General features: G+C 34.9%; 1 protein-coding gene across 3 annotated transcripts in view; it reads right to left on the minus strand.

Moving 5' to 3' along the window:
* Positions 1-23000, minus strand: part of Diaph2 (diaphanous related formin 2) — a 707007-nt gene that overhangs the window by 487732 nt on the left and 196275 nt on the right. For all 3 annotated transcript variants that reach the window (XM_021152793.3, XM_021152792.3, XM_085838035.1), the window contains 2 exons: positions 18244-18561; positions 17259-17373 (listed from right to left, as the gene is read on the minus strand). In XM_021152793.3, coding sequence (XP_021008452.1) covers positions 17259-17373; positions 18244-18561 — 433 coding nt within the window. The remainder of the gene's footprint in view (positions 1-17258; positions 17374-18243; positions 18562-23000) is intronic.

Here is a 23000-nt window from a genome sequence, read left to right on the forward strand (position 1 = left end):
TTGATCAGAAAAAAAAAACTTTAGATTACTGTATACTAAGAAGGGTCCAGTCTAATTACACTAACTTATTAATACATATTCCCAAGTAAATAACGTATAGTATATAAACAATAGCACATAATTATAATATATTCACCACAGAAACTGATAATTTTATTTTAATAGATTATTGAATCTGAAAGAGCTGATAACAAATATAATTATGTCACATATAATACATAAATATACTTGCATTTGCATCACTTAATTTTAAAAATCAGTTCAAAATACATGTACGGTGTTGGGGAATTAACTGAAGTGGTAGAATATCTGCTTAAGGAATAGAAAGCCTAGGTCTCAACTTTGACGTCTAGCTTTCTAATGAACTAGTTATTGTGGAGCAGGCCTATTACAATAACCTAGAAACAGTAAAAGCAAAACTTCAAAGTCAACCTTGACCAAACATTAAGTTCAAGACCAGCCTGGGATTCATATGACAAATTAAAAATGAAACAGGAAAACAATGAACCTAAGAGCCCTATAGCAATAAACTCTTCTTAGACACTGCTATTACAGGAATACACCATTAACCCATTGATATCCACCTTAAAAATGGATGCTTAGAATAATTAACAGCTTTGGCTACCTTTCCCATGTATATGTGGCATATTATTTAAATTGGTTTCAATACTGTGCTAAAATCAATAAGATTATCAACTCAATCAGTTTAATGGTTCTGGCAGCTTTGTTCTGGCTAACTCTGTTACAGTTAGTTCTCGTTAGTTTCACTGGTCCTAAAAAGCATTAACCACAAACAGATGAAATGATTAACTTAAAAATTACTATTATCAGAATCAGAACAGCATCATGCTGTTTTTATTACCTATTTATTACATGGGTAGTTTTGTTATTTGGTGAGAGACTTTCTAGATAAAAACACTACTAAAACCTCACAGTTTCATGGGTTAGATTTGTAAGTCAAGATGAAAAATAATATGGGTAGAATTCTTTTTAATAGATAGTAAAAAACATTCTGAAGAAACCCAGAGTTAAACTTTACCCAACTCTGAAATACTACAATATAGCTACCATGTACCTGAAAACCCTGTACCTAAGAAATTGTCATAATTCTACATCTGTATGTTTTCAGTAATGACCTATAATGGATTAAAAACTGTTACTTTGTATAATTAGTAAAATGAATGTCTAAAATCTATAACACAAAGGTTTTAGAGCCATATTCTCATTTATCATGTAGATATATTAACATTTGATAATGCAATCAATTATTAAAACATTTAAAATTGTCTGCACTTAAGAAAAAAGAGCATGCACAACAGAATGAAAATGTCAATAATTAGCAGGCCTGTCATCTGACACTGAAGGAGCAAAGACTAAGACTTAGGAGAACAGTGATAGAATCTTTATTGTTCCTGTTAATGCGACAAAAGCTACCTAATCTCATCAGCTTTTCTTTTATAGGAAAATTGTGAATATCCTAATGGCATCACATGTTGCAGAGTTGCCTTCTATTATAAGCTATTGCATGCTAGGAAACAACACATGTTTTATCAGTCTATTCTTATCACATGAAACCAGACACAGAAAACTCTCAATAAGCCATTCTAATGGAGGAGATATTGATAATTCATAATAGTTAAGTTTGCCATTTGAATGCATCACATATTTTGTTGAGGCTCGTATAAAAGTAATTTAAATTAGAAATTATGAAAGTTAAACTAATGCCAATGGATGGAAACAGTATTAGGAAATGATGTTGGCATGCAGAGATAAATCATAATAGTATTAATCTTTGCTATGATAAGAAAAGCAAAGATAACTTTTGCATGGAAAACTTAACCAAGGGTAGGTAGCAACATTTTTTTTTTCCTTTTGGAGTAGTTTTATATATTGAGAGACATGTTTCCACACACTGTAAAGAATTTAGTGGATGAATTGGTTCAGTCAGCTATATAAAGAACTACAGACAACTAGAGAGAAATTATGGTCTCCCCCAAAGGGTCCCACAGCTTATCTAATAGCAAATGGTCAGCCCAGAACAAATATACATTCATGCAACATATACAGACTGAGGGGTTGTATTTGTGCATTTAGAGTGCATCCAAATACACACACACACACACACACACACACACACACACACACACACACACAAACGTACAGAGAGAGAGAGAGAGAGAGAACAATACCTTCAATTAAAGAAAAGGTGGCATAAATTTCATAGATAGCAGAAGAGGTATATGGGAGGGATTGGAGGAACAAAGACGGGAAAATAATGTAATTATATTATAATATCTAAAATAACTGTAAAATTTTTAGAAAAGATATATACACTAAATTCTTACATTAGCTATATAGGGTATCCAAGAAGAAGACACGTCAATACACAAGAATTCAAAGCATACTGTTTTTGTTATGTGAGACAGATAAGGAGATTATGGGTCCCCAATTGAGATTTCTGATACTAGAGCTTTAACATATACAGGTATACCACAGAGAACACCAGTAGTGTTTAAAAGTGTAAGTTTGTGAAATTGGGCTATACATCTGACTTCCACATCTCTTCATTTGTAGCACAACAAAGTCATGTAGCATGGAGGTGACGTGAGCTTTCTGTCTGTACTCAGGAGAAAAGGAAAGGTCTTCATTAATATCCTATATAGCCTAGAACAGACAATAAGGTATGAGAGGCAAGTAACATTTAAGGTCTGATTACAGGGCCTAAGAGATCCATAAAACTAATACTTACTAAGATGCTGCAGGTTGTTTTCTTATAAGATGATAAGCCACATATTTTATACAGAATATACATAAATAATAATATATAATTTAGAAACTGTCTGTCTTCTTTGGAGAGAGGGGTTTCATGACAGGGTTCTGTACATGAGGCTTGCCAAACTCACAGAGATCCTTCTGCCTCTGCCTCTGCCTCTTAAAACTTTCAATTAAAAGCACGTGCCACCACCACCCTGTGTAACTGTCAATCGTATTAAGGATCTATGAAATAAAATTATCTTCACTTCCACGAAACGTTCTGATAGTTTATTACTCATTATATTTCATATTTCTCCCAATAGCATTAACAAGAAATGTAAATTTCTTCAAATTTGAACAACAAACTACCCAAAGAAACATTTGCTTCAGCAAAGTTTTCTATATTTATTAAAACATCAGCCATGCTATTTTAAACTGTTATTTAGCTCTAGTGTGTTAGTAAATACTTGTAGCCTCACCAGTACTTAATGATTAGCAGATTTTCAATTTCTGGGTAGCCTGTGCTACCCAGAAAAAAAAAAAGTGAGACCTAAATTGGATCTAATAAGACATCTCCATTACTGAAAGTACAAGCTGCTATTCCGGAGGAGCCAGGTTAAGTAGCAAGAACCCACATGCCAGAACACAACTGTATGGAAGTTTCAGAGAATGAGACCATCTGGCCTCTGCACACAAGTGGTGCACAGACATGTATTCATGTAAGTATCCATTCATACAAAATTTTAAAAATTCTCAAAAGTCAAACAAATCAGTGTATGCTAAACAAATTAAAGGCAACTTTTAAAAATAAACATTAAAAGAAATTAAAATACTGTAAAGCAATATATGAAGTCTTTAAAATACAAATGTAAAAATATAAAATTAAAACTCTCCAACTGGAGAAAAGCACCAGGGTAGCTAGGGCGCAGGGTCTGCTGACACTCGCCAGCTACCCACAACACCCGCCACAGGATCTTAAGACATCTGGTGACAGCATTTAGAAGCTGATTATGGGACGGATCCCTGGATACAGCAGTCTCTAAATGGTCCATCCTTTCATCACAGCTACGAACTTTGTCTCTGTAACTCCTTCCCTGGGTGTTTTGTTCCCAATTCTAAGAAGGTGCACAGTGTCCACACTTTGGTCTTCATTCTTCTTGAGTTTCATGCGTTTATCAAATTGTATCTTATATCTTGGGTATCCTAAGTTTTGGGCTAATATCCACTTATCAATGAATACATATTGTGTGAGTTCTTTTGTGATTGTGTTACTTCACTCAAGATGATGCCCTCCAGGTCCATCCATTTGGCTAGGAATTTCATAAATTCATTCTTTTTAATAGCTGAGTAGTACTCCATTGTGTAAATGTACCATAATTTCTGTATCCATTCCTCTGTTGAGGGACATCTGGGTTCTTTCCAGCTTCTGGCTATTATAAATAGGGCTGCTATGAACATAGTGGAGCATGTGTCCTTTTTACCGGTTGGGACATCTTCTGGATATATGCCCAGGAGAGGTATTGCTGGATCCTCCGGTAGTACTATGTCCAATTTTCTGAGGAACCGCCAGACTGATTTCCAGAGTGGTTGTACAAGCTTGCAATCCCACCAACAATGGAGGAGTGTTCCTCTTTCTCCACATCCTCGCCAGCATCTGCTGTCACCTGAATTTTTGACGCTGACACCATTGCATACACTAGCAAGATTTTGCTGAAAGGACCCAAATATAGCTGTCTCTTGTGAGACGATGCCGGGGCCTAGCAAACACAGGAGTGGATGTTCACAGTCAGCTATTGGATGTATCACAGGGCTCCCAATGGAGAAGCTAGAGAAAGTACCCAAGGAGCTAAAGGGATCTGCAACCCTATTGTTGGAACAACATGATGTACTAACCAGAACCCCGGAGCTCTTATCTCTAGCTGCATATGTATCGAAAGATGGCCTAGTCGGCCATCAATGGAAAGAGAGGCCCATTGGACTTGCAAACTTTATATGCCCCAATATAGGGGAATGCCAGGGCCAAAAGAATGGGAATGGGTGGGTAGGGAAGTGGGGGGCGGTATGGGGGACTTTTGGGATAGCATTGGAAATGTAATTGAGGAAAATATGTAATAAAAATATTAAAAATCAAAAAAAAAAAAGACTTCTGGTGAGAGGAACACAGCTTCTGCTCCAATCCAATTGCACGCGGGACCTGAGACTGCATTAGTTAGGGAAGCAGAAACCTGCCTGAGTAGGGCCACAGGCCGGTTTCTGCTTCCCTAACTAATGCAGAGGAATGGATATTTCCGTTGTGTAAATGTACCATAATTTCTGTATCCATTCCTCTGTTGAGGGACATCTGGTTTCTTTCCAGCTTCTGGCTATTATAAATAGGGCTGCTATGAACATAGTGTAGAATGTGTCCTTTTTACCAGTTGGGACATCTTCTGGATATATGCCCAGGAGAGGTATTGCTGGATCCTCCGGTAGTACTATGTCCAATTTTCTGAGGAACCACCAGACTGATTTCCAGAGTGGCTGTACAGGCTTGCAATCCCACCAACAATGGAGGAGTGTTCCTCTTTCTCCACATCCTCGCCAGCATCTGCTGTCACCTGAATTTTTGATCTTAGCCATTCTGACTGGTGTGAGGTGGAATCTCAGGGTTGTTTTGATTTGCATTTCCCTGATGATTAAGATGTTGAACATTTTTTCAGGTGCTTCTCTGCCATTCGGTATTCCTCAGGTGAGAATTCTTTGTTCAGTTCTGAGCCCCATTTTTTAATGGGGTTATTTGACTTTCTGGAGTTCACCTTCTTGAGTTCTTTATATATATTGGATATTAGTCCCTTATCTGATTTAGGATAGGTGAAGATCCTTTCCCAATCTGTTGGTGGTTTTTTTGTCTTATTGATGGTGTCTTTAGCCTTGCAGAAGCTTTGTAGTTTCATGAGGTCCCACTTGTCAATTCTCGATCTTACAGCACAAGCCATTACTGTTCTATTCAGGAATTTTTCCCCTGTGCCCATATCTTCAAGGCTTTTCCCCACTTTTTCCTCTATAAGTTTCAGTGTCTCTGGTTTTATGTGAAGTTCCTTGATCCACTTAGACTTGACCTTAGTACAAGGAGATAGGAATGGATCGATTCGCATTCTTCTACATGTTAACAACCAGTTGTGCCAGCACCATTTGTTGAAAATGCTGTCTTTCTTCCACTGGATGTTTTTAGCTCCCTTGTCGAAGATCAAGTGACCTTAGGTGTGTGGGTTCATTTCTGGGTCTTCAATTCTATTCGTCTGTCACTATACCAGTACCATGCAGTTTTTATCACAATTGCTCTGTAGTAGAGCTTTAGGTCCGGCATGGTGATTCCACCAGAGGTTCTTTTATCCTTGAGAAGAGTTTTTGCTATCCTAGGTTTTTTGTTATTCCAGATGAATTTGCAGATTGCACTTTCTAATTCGTTGAAGAATTGATTTGGAATTTTGATGGGGATTGCATTGAATCTGTAGATTGCTTTTGGCAAGATAGCCATTTTTACAATGTTGATCCTGCCAATCCATGAGCATGGGAGATCTTTCCATCTTCTGAGATCTTCTAGAATTTCTTTCTTCAGAGACTTGAAGTTTTTATTATACAGATCTTTCACTTCCTTAGTTAGAGTCACGCCAAGATATTTTATATTATTTGTGACTATTGAGAAGGGTGTTGTTTCCCTAATTTCTTTCTCAGCCTGTTTATTCTTTGTGTAGAGAAAGGCCATTGATTTGTTCGAGTTAATTTTATATCCAGCTACTTCACCGAAGCTGTTTATCAGGCTTAGGAGTTCTCTGGTGCAATTTTTAGGGTCACTTATATATACTATCATATCATCTGCAAAGAGTGATATTTTGACTTCATCTTTTCCAATTTGTATCCCTTTGATCTCCTTTTGTTGTCAAATTGCTCTGGCTAGGACTTCAAGTACAATGTTGAATAGGTATGGAGAAAGTGGACAGCCTTGTCTAGTCCCTGATTTTAGAGGGATTGCTTCAAGCTTCTGACCATTTACTTTGATGTTGGCTACTGGTTTGCTGTAGATTGCTTTTATCATGTTTAGGTATGGGCCTTGAATTCCTGATCTTTCCAAGACTTTTATCATGAATGGGTGTTGGATCTTGTCAAATGCTTTTTCCGCATCTAACGAGATGACCATGAGGTTTTTGTCTTTGAGTTTGTTTATATACTGGATTACGTTGATGGATTTCCGTATATTGAACCATCCCTGCATCCCTGGGATGAAACCTACTTGGTCAGGATGGATGATTGTTTTGATGTGTTCTTGGATTCGGTTAGCAAGAACTTTATTGAGGATTTTTGCATCAATATTCATAAGGGATATTGGTCTGAAGTTTTCTATCTTTGTTGGGTCTTTTTGTGGTTTAGGTATCAGAGTAATTGTGGCTTCATAGAATGAGTTGGGTAGAGTACCTTCTGTTTCTATTTTGTGGAATAGTTTGTGAAGAACTGGGATTAGATCTTCTTTGAAGGTCTGATAGAACTCTGCACTAAACCCATCTGGTCCTGGGCTTTTTTTAGTTGGGAGACTATTAATGACTGCTTCTATTTCTTTGGGGGATATAGGGCTGTTTAGATCATTAACCTGATCTTGATTCAACTTTGGTACCTGGTATCTGTCTAGGAACTTCTCCATTTCATCCAGGTTCTCCAGTTTTGTTGAGTATAGCCTTTGGTAGAAGGATCTGATGGTGTTTTGGATGTCTTCAGGATCTGTTGTTATGTCTCCTTTTTCATTTCTGATTTTGTTAATTAGGATGCTTTCCCTGTGCCCTCTAGTGAGTCTGGCTAAGGGTTTATCTATCTTGTTGATTTTCTCAAAGAACCAGCTCCTTGATTGGTTGATTCTTTGAATAGTTCTTCTTGTTTCCACTTGGTTGATTTCGCCCCTGAGTTTGATTATTTCCTGCCGTCTACTCCTCTTGGGTGAATTTGCTTCCTTTTGTTCTAGTGCTTTTAGGTATGTTGTCAAGCTGCTAATGTGTGCTCTCTCTAGTTTCCTTTTGGAGGCACTCAGAGCTATGAGTTTTCCTCTTAGAAATGCTTTCATTGCGTCCCATAAGTTTGTGTATGTTGTGGCTTCATTTTCATTGAACTCTAAAAAGTCCTTAATTTCTTTCTTTATTCCTTCCTTGACCAAGGTATCATTGAGAAGAGTGTTGTTCAGTTTCCACGTGAAGGTTGGCTTTCTACTATTTATTTTGTTATTGAAGATCAGCCTTAGTCCATGGTGATCTGATAGGATGCATGGGACAATTTCAATATTTTTGTATCTGTTGAGGCCTGTTTTGTGACCAATTATGTGGTCAATTTTGGAGAAGGTACCATGAGGTGCTGAGAAGAAGGTATATCCTTTTGTTTTAGGATAGAATGTTCTGTAGATATCTGCCAGATCCATTTGATTCATAATTTCTCTTAGTTTCTCTGTGTCCCTGTTTAGTTTCTGTTTCCATGATCTGTCCATTGGTGAAAGTGGTGTGTTGAAGTCTCCCACTATTATTGTATGAGGTGCAATGTGTGCTTTGAGATTTACTAAAGTTTCTTTAATGAATGTGGCTGCCTTTGTATTTGGAGCATAGATATTCAGGATTGATAGTTCCTCTTGGAGGATTTTACCTTTGATGTGTATGAAGTGTCCCTCCCTGTCTTTTTTAATGACTTTGGGTTGGAAGTCAATCTTATCAGATATTAGAATGGCTACTCCAGCTTGTTTCTTCATACCATTTGCTTGGAAAATCATCATGAGATATGCTTTTAAATCCGTGTCTAGCTTTTCCGGTGTGTTGGGGTGCCCTGGACTGGGCAAAGTGGGAGTGCTGGGTTCTGATGATGGTGAGTGGTCTTGGTTTCTGTTAGTAAGATTATTACGTTTACCTTTCGCCATCTGGTAATCTCTGGGGTTAGTTGTTGTCGTTGTCACTGTTTAAAGATTGGAGCAGAAGCTGTGTTCCACTCACCAGCAGTCTCAAAATCCTGTGGCGGGGGTCGTGGGTAGCTGGCGGGTGTCAGCCGGCCCCTTGCTCTAGCTACCCTGGTGCTGATCCAGCTGGATGAGGCCTGTGGCCCTACTCAGGCTGGTTTCTGCTTCCCTAACTAATGCAGTCTCAGGTCCCGCGCGCAATTGGATTGGAGCAGAAGCTGTGTTCCACTCACCAGAAGTCTTAAGATCCTGTGGCGGGTGTTGTGGGTAGCTGGCGAGTGTCAGCCGACCCTGCGCCCTTGCTACTCTGGTGCTTTTCTGACCGGAAGAGGCTTTTTTAAGCAGATTTCTAGTGTTTAATCAGTGATAAGAAAGATTTTTGAAGAAACACATTTGGTCACTTATGAAAAACTTATGAATATGTCATTTTTACTAGTGACTGAATATGAGCAATCTAAATGTAGTCATAAGAATATGTATGCATGTATGTGTTTTGGAGCCAATAATAAAGAAATATTATTCTTTAATTTCTGCTATTAGCTTTGTTATTATAACTGTAATTCTTTTGTATATTCACTCAACTGACTTGCCAGAGGATCTAGTATAGTCTAAGAAGACTAAAACATCACAAGCAAAAGAGCTATCTGCCTTTCTGAAGAAATTAGTTGAGTAATGTAGGATACAAGATAATGACATAGATACTGTGAAGACTGTATTCCAGTAGAAGGGCCACACAATAAGTTATAGGCAAAAATGAAAAAGAAATACAATAAGGTCATAGAAATATAGAGTTTTTTATAACAGCTTCCAATCCAGGAACTAGGAAGAGTTAAAATGAAAATCGCTTAGAAGTTAATAAGAAGATTTTAAGATCTTTAAGAAGAAAATGAATGATCAGTGATATGTTCTTCACATGTGAGTGCCATGAACACAACAGCAGAAGCAGTGAAATGAACTGAGGTTTAGCAAGGAAAGAAATATCATGACACGATATGGTATCCTGAAGTTCAAAACTTGGATGAGAACTGCCAGGATTCCTGATACTCTGAAGAATAAATTGAGGTGTTCGTGCGTGCTTGCGTGCATCTCTGCATGCGAGCGTGCGTGCATGCATGCATGCGTGCATGTGTGTGTGTTTTTGTGTGTATTCTCCTATTTTTCAGTCTGGAGTATAGCCAGGATCTCATGCATGCTAGACAGAACTACAGCCAAACCACTAAATGTGGGATCAATTTGCTAATTTGTTAATTGTAGGGGAAATGTGTGATAAGTAAGTCAGGTTACCATAATAATAATAATAATAATAATAATAATAATAATAACAATAATAGATGGGGCTTTGCTATGAATTAATCTATTATATCTATAAAATGGTATTTAAAAGTCACAATTGTGGGTTGGATGTATTATTTCCCATACAATATCTGAGGTGATTTATAATAAGCATATAATGACACATTTACCTTATAAGACATTGGAAAGTATTTTAAAATAATGATATTAATAATGAAATCTATTGAACATATTTTAAGGTTACTAGAAAACTGTTATGCTCACACATTTATGAAGAGTGTATTTAAAATGAAGAAATAAGTTTAAAGTCATCAAAGTGGACTGATTACGTATTATGTCTATTAGGTATTATGTATATTAAATGCATTAGCCAGATTGAATTTCTCTACTCTAACTTATATATACTTTGTAAAGCCCAGAAACCATTTGCTCCTACCTCTCATCAGTCTAAGTTTTGCTTAATGTATGTGTATATATATATATATATATATATATATATACACACATAATATATATATATATCCATAATATCGTGGAGCTTTGCATAGAACTGCTAAAATTTATATGCTAGTTGATGTAATGTATCTGAATAATACAAATATAGGTAGAATAATGATTCTATTATTGTGCTTACTTCATACGCTGTTTAAAATTCAAAAACCAGGGAGAAAGAGACTCTCTATCTCATATCTCAAAAAGCAAATAAAGCAATGCAAAGCATCATTGATATTATTAACTCTAAAATTTCCAAGTAAAAATTAATTTCATTACTTTATGTTTGCATCCACTGTGTATTAATCATAATTAGATATATAATACCACAAAACTACATTCTTCCATTAATGACAAAAAACAGAACCAAAATCATCACACCATTTTTTCAGTGACTATTCCATGGAAATAATGACAAAAGAAAAAAAAAAAAACATTAGTCATAGGAAAAATAAATTTATTTTCTTCAGAGAATAATTTATTACTTGCTACCTCTGCTTCCTGCTCTGAAGTGCCTTTAGTGCTAGAGTAATAGGATGACACATTTCACAAGATAATATAATATAAAGGTACTACATCATTAAATGTGTGAAAAAGAGCTCTGTTAAACTATTCAACAAAATGAACAAATTACTAAGGGCAGAAAAGTCATTAAAACTCATTGCTCTAACATATAGAAGTCATTAACAACAAACCTTGGCTCAAAATCACATTCCTCTCACTTACTCCCTACAAAATCAAGACATATTCCTATAAAACAATAAACCATATAGAGTTGAAATGACAACTAAATACAATATGGATTCACAAAACCACAGCTATTGAGATATATGAGATGTTACATTATCATTCTATTGTTATAATGATTCCTGTTATTATTGGTAGTCATTGTACTGATGGCATTAATACCAGAAGTATTAAAATCTATATTGCAATTCGTAAGGTCAGCTATTTTAAAATCCCCTTGGTTAGAATGCGGAAGGTAGTCTATCTCAACATCTCTCTAAAGAATGACAGAATCTCTGTCTCTAAAATCCCTAATTTTATGCTAATAAATGCCAGTTTAAAAAAAAAAGTGTTCATGCCATCCTAAATTGAAACTCCTGGTGTGCTAATAATTGGGGGGGGGGAAGGTGTGCTAAGATAACAATGATAATCAAATAATAGAAACCTAAAAAATAAATATATAATAAAGTAGTGGATTAAAGATAGGATTGTAAAAGGACTGAAAGTTAATGTTGATAATGTTCCCCTAAAATCCACATGTGAAAAATCTAAAACTCAAGGAGATGGTACAAGAGATGCAACATCTAGTAAAAAAGGACCCCAGAAGGAAACCTCAGACCTTCCACCATGTAAGGAAGTATGTGAAGGCGTCCTTTACAATTTGCAGTGTATTTCTCTTCTCCAGGACTGGAAGAAATGTGTGTCATCATGATGACAAATTGTTTGCTAGGACATCATTACACTGTAGACATGATAACATCACTATATAAAGTGTGTACATGGTGAGACTGACAGTACATCATTGTAAAGCGATTTGGACAATTTTCTGTATTATGAAAATAAACATAAATTAGACTTTACCATTTTTTTGTCTTTTCATTTCTTAAAAAATATAGAAAAGTGTTATAAGAAATAAAGCAACATTAGATATATTCAGGGCTAGCCAGCCGTATTCAAAGTTAAAAATTCAATTTAAAATGTCTTTTAGTAGAAAACTTAATAATTGTATGTACATACATCATCAAACTATGTGCAACCAAACTATGATACTTCAAGTATTAAAAGTGAACTTTATCTGTACTTACAATATTTATAAAACCTCATTTTCAGTTATTATTAAACCTAAGCAGCATTGTAAAAATATGTTATTGACGAAGCTGTTTTATTAACCTCTTATGTTTATTTCTTATATTACCTCCAAGCAACATTAAAACCAAAGAAATTGCTTACAACTTCCAAACACGCACTTTCTTTGTTCTTCCTAAAGCCTCTAGAGAACCCTACAAATACGAATTAGAATTAGCAGTTATAAGCTACACATTTCATTATTATTTCAATTTTAGTTAATATTAACAATCATTACTTTAACTCTTATATAATATTATTATTATCTATAATTGCTGCAGTTTTGTAAAGGCAAAATAACACTATCATTAAAGTCTGCATGGTTATATATCTCCAAATATCTAACTGAATAAAATATAACTAGAAAACACACAAATTCCAATAGTTACAGATATGTATATTCTGAAAGACTCCAGCAGTCTGAAAAACTTCTACAGCTGCTCTCATGTTTGTATAATACTTATATACATGTAATGTTTCTATTTCCTTAATATAGATAACATGTTGAATTACATTTTTCGTTGCAGCAATATGATGGCCTATAAGAACATCAATGTCATAATAAGGGAAATTGCAGGATTTGAAAATTAGTAAAGTGCCTACAGATGATAAAAGAATTACTACTATTTGATATCATTGTATCTTGCCCAAGCTAGTGATATTCATTCACAATTTACAAGATCCATCATTCAAACAGGGATCATGAATTTTCTCACTGAAAATATTATGCCAGAAACGAAAAGGAATATGACCCCAGCAGACTCATTCTCTAGGAAGAGGAGTGTTATATACATTTCATAATTTTTGTATGGCCTTTTCTATTAGATATTAATAATGCTATAAAGGCAAATTGGGGATAGAGTAAGAATTTCTATCCAAGTCTGGCAAAACTGTTTATAAACTCTCGTTTTCATTTCTGTATTTCATAAGAATCTCTTATTTTGAGCAAATGTTCAGACCGAAAGACAAGCTTTATAGTATGTGATTCTGCTCACATTAATGAAAAACGAGTGAACCACCATTCTTCACTGTGAAGTTCTCACCAAGTTTCCTCACTCCAAAGCCAGCAGCTGCTGCATGTGCTTTCAGCACAGTATGCACTTCTCTTCCTCCCACTGTTAAGTTAATAGGAGACCAGGGCTTGACGCTGCTGGCTCTAAAATCTGAGTTCAACCTAATTAATATATATAGTTTTCTAATAACCAGCTGAATCTGCACCAATAACAAAGAGTCAAGCTTGGATCACAGAATGGTCAAACAAGGCAAATGTCGACATGTGATAAGATGCCTGATTTCTGTTTTTGTGTCTAGGCTTAGCATACAAAAGATTGCTATTCATATGAATCTCTTCTGACCCTGAGTGTTACAAAATTCACGAGTAGTTCTTTGTTCCAATAAATTCAGTTAAGTTTCAGTCATCTAAATTTTTAATATTTTGCTAATGTTATTCCCTCTCCAGAAAGACTTCTTTCCATCTTTCTGTATTGAAACTGTGCTGAAATGTCCATAGCACCACCCCTGTATTATTCATTTTATTCCAATTCTACATTAGCTATATTTTATGCTCCCATAGCTTTTGAATAAATGCTCAATATTCTAACATTTACTCTAACCTGACAAAATATGGTAATCTCTCTACCTCAGTCGACAGACTGTGAGTTAGCTTTCTGCTGCAGGGGAAGACAATAATCAGTTCTTTTCTGTGCACATACTAGGTATTTTACAAACTTGTAAAATAAAATGAGATAATCCTTTTCTACAATAGAGATAAACTGCTTTTTAGTGGAAGATTAAAAATGATTTTCCCTAAAAAAATCTAAGAATAACTATAAATCTAAATATTATAGGTATTAAAACTGGTACGTTAATGCTTCGTTCTATTTAGCAACTCTCAGCTACTTTGAATTTTGCAACATTCACTTGACAATATAGACTAGTAATGCTTTATAGTGCATTTAGTGGGAATGGAGCCATGTGCTCTCCAAAGGCCTTGCAGTAGGGGGTAGTTCTCAAAAGGTTTTGGAACACTGAACCTAACAGCCTTGGAAATAGGTCTTAGAAACGATGGGTTGGTAGCTCATTCCAGAATGGTGCTGATTGAGCTGCAATGAGCAGTAGAATGGAGAAGAAAGTGGTGCCCTAAAGCTATGAGAGCCAGGGCAGGACAGCTTTTGTTTGCTGGAGCCAGAACCTCCTGCTGATTTCTTACTAAGCCTGCCATCTATTGACCAAATTATGAATCAAGGCACTGTGAATGTCAAAGAATTTCAACTCAGAATTTCAACAAGACAATTAATACGTAAGACGGTTAAAGCATCAGTGTTGGGTCACCAAAAATTGTTTGTTCTATTGCTTCCATGTACAGGATGTTCTATAATATTTAACTGATTCTAAAATGCTACACCCCATTTCAGAAATAATTCAATGATGCCAAAGGTTTCCACTGTCCTTATATATACTTAAATACTCAAAATTAACAAAATAGGAGTAATGCCACAGAGAAATTTGAAGAGTTAAACTTAAGGGGAATGAGAGAGGCAGCATACACAGCAGTGAGTGCATAATTTGAATAATTTTGTCTGGTGTCATTCTAGTTTGACTAGGTTTTGGCAAGGGCATTAAAAATTACATCTTTGTAACTGATGAGCTCGCTCTAGTGAGTACCACAAGGAAGGAAGGACAGGAGATTCTCTTTCAAAACAAACATTCGTAGTAATTGTCAGTAACAAAAAAAAACACACATACACACCCACCATCAGATAAATAAAGGTGAAAACCTAATGAACATTTATTAAGTGTCTGTTAGATACCAAGCAGTGAGGATGCCAGGTGTTGAAATGTATATAAGCTGATTTCATTTTCCTACCTAGTTAAACATTAGTCTATTCCCATTATGGATGAGGTAATTCAGTCAGTGGCAGTTGCTTTTATTACAATTGAGGAAAGTAGATGCAACTCTGTTCAACAGTCTTTTTCAAGTAGGCAGCACTTTGCACTACCATTACTAACTTACATTGTAATGGGTTGATTTTAAAAGAAATCACACACACACACACACACAATTGAACATACACCACAGTCTATCTTATGGTTTGTCCTTCTATTTCTAATTTTACTACCTTCATTTGTAAAATACCGAATTGAGGCTTACTTAGTCATTTGTATAAACCAGGCTAAAGTGTAATTTTATAAAACAGGTTTCGTGCAGGATTCAACACAAAAGTCAACAGCAAGTGTTTCACGGCAAAAATATTCCAAGATGCAAAGTGAGAAAATCAAGTAAATAGTTAAAATGGCCTATGAACTGAAGAAAAACGTTCAGCATCACTTTAAATAGAAAAGGACAGCAAGTATGGTATCTCGTACTTGAAATCTGGAGGCTAAATGGTTTCCATGAATCTCCAGCCATCTTGGTCTGCATACTAACCTAGGCTAGAGAAAAATTTCATTCTCCGCACCTTGCCAAAGGCAAAAACTATATGCCTAAACATTTAACATTTTCATCTATAACATGGGGAAAGGTTTTGGAGGAAAAAAAAATACAGACTGAGTATCTGATTATCCAAAATATATTATAGCAGAAGAATATCAGCTATTTGAATTGTTATTAAATTGTGTAACATTTACAAACACAAAATATAATATCTTGAGGATAAGACACAAGTTTAAAAAAGAAATCTGAGCCGGGCGGTGGTGGCGCACACCTTTAATCCCAGCACTCGGGAGGCAGAGGCAGGCGGATTTCTGAGTTCGAGGCCAGCCTGGTCTACAAAGTGAGTTCCAGGACAGCCAGGGCTATACAGAGAAACCCTGTCTCGAAAAAAACCAAAAAAAAAAATAAATAAATAAATAAATAAATAAAATAAAATAAAATAAAATAAAAAATAAAAAAGAAATCTGTTTATGTTTCCTATACACATCTTAAAACAAACAACTCTGTGGATACTTTGTTATAGGCATGGATAAGTGGTACTGAAGGAGAAATTTTAAATTGGAAGTGGATGACAGCAAATAAGAAAGAAGTAAAAAAATAAAAATTGTTTAAATTTCATAGTTCTTCTGAACACTATAATCGCCACAGATCTCCCCACTCTATTTGCCATTCTCTTTCTCCAAACTGAAGTCATAATGAATCAGATGAATGGCAAAGATAGTCACTTTAAAAAAAAAACACAAAACTACAGAATATTCCCCATTATTCGTTGTAAAGGCTGATTTACACAATGTAATGTCTACATTTGACTCAATGATCATTTCTGCAATAACTACTAAAATCACTATGGTAAAATAAAAAACAAAAGACCACAATGACTCATTGTGAGACTTACATATTAATTGAACTACATGTGTGTAATACTGAAAATATTATAAGATCTTAAAGAAGTAATTCTATTGTCAAGTCTACAACCAAATTTTCTAAGGGTCATAATTGGACCTTAATTGAGAACATATGCTTATAAGGAAAACTAGGAAATTTCCAGAAAAATAAGGTTGATATATAATACACGATTTAAAATAAAGTTTAACTGCTACCACACCAGTCTTAGTCCAATATCATTCATATAGTTCAGAGGAAATAATGTTCCATGATGCAAATTTGTGTTACATGGGAAATCTACAAATTAATCTCCTGTTGCTCAGAAAAATGGCAATTTAATTAGATATACCATAAATATTAAATAATGGTAAAATTTATACTTTATGTTAAATAATATTTATGCAAAATAAAATTCAAATAAGAGCTTTTTGGTTATAGGTAAAACTGTAGCTAAAACATGAATTTATTTATGTTTGACCCTGTTTCCTGTGAGAAAACAATGCATTCATACTTCCTTAGCACATTTTACTAGAGAAATGAATTCCAATATAACAGGCACAAGAATTTATAATGTTTAAAAATAAAAGGTACCTTTCATCTGGGAAGGAAATGTCAAGGCCAGTTTTGCAAATAGATCTGGATTCTCATACTTCTCTTCTTTAAGTTTTAGCCAAACACAGTTTTCGGATAATTCTTTAGGCTCAATCTAACACAAAAACAACACTGATAAGGTTTTGTGTTCTGACTTTCTATTTAATTTTTCAACCACTTACTTGCCTTTGTTCATCTCTCTACTAAATCAATTTCAAATATATAAAATTACACATATAAATTTTCAGAGGAACACTTACAATTCTGTTGCTATACAGAAAAGCTACCCAACAGCAATGAGAAAAGTACATATGAAAATGTCTACTGAAAAGACCCTCAACATACTATAGTATATCTCTTCAACTTGTGTGTGTGTGCATATATATATATATATATATATATGCACAAACAAATGTATATATATACATATGTGTATATATGTATATATATTACTTTTAAACCTAGCTTTTTTAAACATATAACAAGTATTAAATTTTATTTTAAATTGAACACATGTACAATAAATTCATTGCTTCCATTTACCCTTCCCCAAACTGTCTTATCCACCCATTTATTTGGGTCCCTTCCTTTCCACAATATTAAAGTATAAAATTAAAGGAATAAAACCCTTAACATTCTGAAGAACAAAAATACCAAAGACAACCTGATATTAACAAACAATTGTAATGAGAAATTGACAGTACTTAATATTTGCAATGATAAACCTGTGATGTTTTCATTTCATCATATATTTCAAATACTTTTCAATAAGATTTTCCATTGTCTCTAGTACAATGTCAACATATTTGGTAAGTTATCTAGGTCACACATTTCAAGGTGAACATAAGGTGGTAAGCCCACATGAAAAAGTAATAATGTCAGTAATCAGTGTCTTTACACTGCCTGATACTGACGCACAGCAACCCATTTCTCACACATTGTCAATCATGGAAAAAGCAAAAAGGGCCCTGGAGTTCTATCTTACCTTGGACCAGTTGATTCTTTTCATAGGTATGTCGGGCTTATATAATTTTTTCTGCTTCATTCCATATGGTAGCTCAATTGGTCCTGATAGGAGAGGAAAAACTCCTCCAGGGGGTGGTGGTGGAGGAGGTACTCCAGACAAAGGTGGTGGCGGTGGTGGTGGAATACCAGGCATCCCAGGTAATGGTGGAGGAGGAGGAGGAACAACTCCTGGAAGTGGAGGTGGTGGAGGAGGAGGAGGTGGTGGTGGTGGTGGGCATGGTCCTGCACCTGGTAGTGGAGGTGGTGGAGGTGGACCTGGAATTGCAGATGGAACTCCCTGAAACAGAAACAAATTTAATGCTCATTAGAAAATATAATACAAAATATACATATACTTTAGCTGTTCCAGTTTTAAGCTTGTATTTCTTTTTTTTTTTTAGCTTTCCAGATTATCCAGTTTATCGGAACCTATAATTAACATATTTTGACATACACTGTACAATTCAGATAATGACTATTTCTACTAATATAGTAAGAGAAGGAAAGTAGGCAGCTTCTACAATTTTGGGGGAAAAGTCTAACATAATAAAACAATACATTTTACTATAAATACAGCCAAAAAGTATAGTATATGGCATGGAATTGTTAGCCTAGATGATTAAAGTTTGAATAAAGTATGACAAGGTCATGGATTAAATCCCTTGGGTGTCAATTAGTCTTATAGAAAGCATTTCACACTACTACTAATTTAGCTGTCTTCAAATACTAATGATTAATCCTCAGTATCATCATTTGCATACCCATATAATCATATCAACATCTTACATCTATCATTCCTTTTTGTCCTTATTATAACCTAGTAATGTAAATAGGACATTTGATGCCATCTTTACCTCAATGCTTATGATGACGAAAAAAATGCAAAAAAAAAAAAACTTAAAACAAAGGCTGAGAATGTAGCTTATTTACTAGAGTTCTTGCATCACATAGGGAAGCCTTAGGTTGATCCTCAGCCCAATAAACAAATAAACAAACACAAGCAAATGGATGGGCAGACTGACAGATGGACAAACAGATAATCAAAGATACCACAGACAGACAGACAGATTATCAAAGATAGCACATTGTAAAACAAGAGGATTTCAAATGAGGCCATCCTCTGCTACATATGTAGGTCGAGCCATGATCCATCCATGTATACTCTTTGGTTGGTGGGTTAGTCCTTGGGAGCTCGGGGGGGGGGGGAGTCCATTATTTGAGTTTGGTATTGGTCCTATGGGGTTCCAGTCCCCTTCGGCTCCTCAGTCCCGCCAGTGTGTGGGGGGAAGGCACAGTCTTAGAGACAAAGGGGAGGGGAGGTTCAATAGAGGGTTTGCAGAGGGGAAACAAGGGAAGAGGGGCAACATTTGAAATGTAATAAGTAAAATAACTAATAAAAAAGAAAAAAATAACAGAAGATACGATGGAAAGATATGAATTCTCCCTGAAGCTGTGTGTTGCCAACTTTAAGTAGGCTTGTATAGAAGTATAAATATAGTTAATACTGGTGAAGATGTTGTAGGATCTTAACTGCTAAATCCAAATTCTGATTGGATTTTATTGTTTTTTATTTAATCAAAAGACAAAATGAAATTTTGGAAAAGCAAAGCAAAAACAAACAAAACAAAACAAAACAAAAATGAGGATTTATATTTGAATGTGGTTCTCTTCCTGCTCTACTCTCCTAATGAAAGTATCATTTACCATGAGAATTAATTCATACACATGGTTCATAAGTGGAGAATAACTTCTTTTAACTGTCAGAAAGTAACTTCAGGTTTGTTCTCTAATGATAATTGATTACAAGAAGATGACACTACATCCCACATTATTTTAAGGATTAAATAAACGGTAAAACATCACTGATCACAGTGGTTACCTTTACAAAATGAGCATGGAAATATTTCAAAGAAACTAGTACCAATTAGCAGACTTTTTTTAAATCAAAATATTAGATTTCGTTAATTGAAATTTCATGGAATGGTGAATAATTCTTTTAGCAGAAAGAAGTCCTTTTATCTTGGCTAATATAAAATTTCTACTAGGATAATTTCCTGCCCCAGTTAAATTATGAAGTAACTTTTAGAATAAAAAATATTAACGAAAATTTGGATAAACAATTTAAATAACAATTTTATTTATAAATATGCTTTAAACTTTTCTTTTAAACTTAGATATGATTGCAGAAATATATCCTTTACAATGTTAACAAGAAGTGAACAAATTTTATTCATATGTATATTCATGCTTATATGTTTACATATATAAATACATGTACATATATCTGTATACTCAAAAATGGTTTGCCATTCCTGTAATGAAATCCTCTTTAGAAATCCAGAGGAATTGCACCAACAAGACTGATTTTTACTCTTATGTAAGATTAATGACATTATTAGAAAAATTCAATCTTAGAAAATATGTACTTTTTTGACAAGTATTTTGGAAAATAAAGTTTATTTTGAATACTTGTGATGTACAATCTATGTTTCTTCTTTTCACTAAAAAATTAATGCAGAAGGGAAATGTAAATAGTCAATAAACATGTTAAACTGCAGTCAATATTTTTCCTCTATTAGATATAAGTCATTTGTAAAATCACAACCACAAATTCCTTTAAGCCATAAAGGCTTGAGGTATAGATTAGAAGTACTGCTCACCGTATAAATGGACCTAAAAATTGTACAAGTGCATAGGGTTTTAACTCAAGTAAATATTTACAAGTTTGAAGCCACTCGGTATCAATTCATATCAGTCACTTCTTCATTTAATAATTACAAGTCAAACAATCAGATCGGAATTTAATGCAGCACAGCAGTTGCTACAGCTTGTTAGGGCATGACAGCACAATCTGGTCTACACAGAGAGTTTCACATCAGCCTTCACTGAAGAGTGAGAGGGTGTCGCAAGAAAAAATAAGAAAAGGAAGAAGAAGAAGAGGAAGAGGGAGAGGAAGAGAGGGAGGAGAAAGAAGAAGAAACAAAGAAAAGCTTCATCAAGATGAGTGTTAGCATAAGGTGGCTTTTCTGACACCAAAAAAAAAAAAAAAAAAAAAAAATAGAAGGTACTGTACTCAGGCAAGAAAGGTAATATATCCCTTTAATACTAGCACTCAGAAGACAGATGCAGATGGCTTTCTGTGAATCCAAGGTCAGCATGGACTACACACAGAGTTTCAGGCTAAACAGGGCTACAAATGGAGTCCCTGTCTCAAAAATAAAAATGAAAACAAGAAAAGATATTGTGGCCAAATGAGTCAGGGAAGGACATGAACAACAGGGTTTCTTCATTGTAGGATATCTCACACTATTTAATAGGATACGACGTTTTGCGAATCTCCGAGTACTTATGTTAGTAGACTATGGAACACTTTGTGAAAATTATTAAAATATTTATAAGCATTATGTGATAAAGTTGGCAGAATGAAAAGTATAGAGCCAGTAAGCTCCAGATCTAATAGAAGGAAAGGAGATTTGACAAGAGCAGAGTTAAGAGAGTAGTCAGAGGCTAGGCTGCAATGGGAGTAAAATGGAAAGCAGCCCCTGCCAGGAGGCTTTAATATTTCTGATAAGGAAGTTTCAGTTAATCCCAGATGCAACAGGCAAGCACTGCACACAATAAATTCGTCAGTAATAATAATTGGAACAATGTTCTATGAGGATTCATTCTCCATTGGCATAAAACATGAACTTGAGGAGGAAAAACTATAGGCAGGAAGACAAATAGGAGACAATTAAAATAGCTTGGGCAAAATGTGATGGAAGTAGACAAGAAAGGAGTGTGGTTTGATGAAGAGGTGAAAAAGTCCCTGGGAGAATTTAAATAAAACAGGAACTAACATCCTTTGTCAGGAAAAGGTCAAGCAAATAAAAAATCAAACTTTCGTGTTAAGAAAATAGTGGTAAATTTTAAAACAAATAAAAATGGAGACTGAGCTGGTTTAAGAAAATAGAAAAGATCAAAAACATTGAGTTTGATTTCAATACAAAAGACTTGCCTATGGGGACAGCTACAAATGTAAGATAGACTCAAAAGCCTTGACACCTACTAAAAGGTGATGTATGAACAAATGAAACTGAGTGGGACATTTGTGCAAAGAAATGCAAAGCAGAGAAAACTGCCAAGGGCAGAGAGAACACAGAGATATCTCGCCATTGGGGAATGAGAAAATAAGAGAAATCTAGTTCTCAAACAGCAGTAGCATAATACTGGAAGGAAAAACAAAGACTTAAATGGTAAACATAAATGATATATGGGCTGTGGGTAACAAAGGGTACCACCGTGGGTACTTTGTAGCTTACCAGGGACTTTGAAAGTAATTCCTCAGTATAATATTAGAAGGAGTTGTAGTCAATCAACCACTACCTCCTAGACATTAAGTATTTAAAGGCACCTTCTAAAGTTCATATTATTCTTTTAAGCCACAACATTTGTTGAGGTTATACGTAGTTCTAAAGTGTAGACACCTTAATTAAGAGATATTTTTGAATGTATGCAAAGAAATGTAGCTAGAAATAAAGTGTCTACATTCTGAATTGAAGATAGTCTTGATTTAAAGATCTCAAGAAGCCTTTTGGATAATTAAAATTCATGAGCATTTCTATATTCTTTTTGAAAGAAAATACTATGCACACAATTTTTCACATCATCATGAAAATTTCATGTCACAAACAGTTTGGCTTGTATAATGCATTCTGGTAAAAATATTCAGGGCAGTTTGAGCAAATGAAGCCTTAT

This window comes from Mus caroli, unplaced genomic scaffold (assembly GCF_978045245.1).
Source record: "Mus caroli unplaced genomic scaffold, Mus_caroli_1 scaffold_5, whole genome shotgun sequence".
Taxonomy (NCBI): Eukaryota; Metazoa; Chordata; class Mammalia; order Rodentia; family Muridae; genus Mus; species Mus caroli.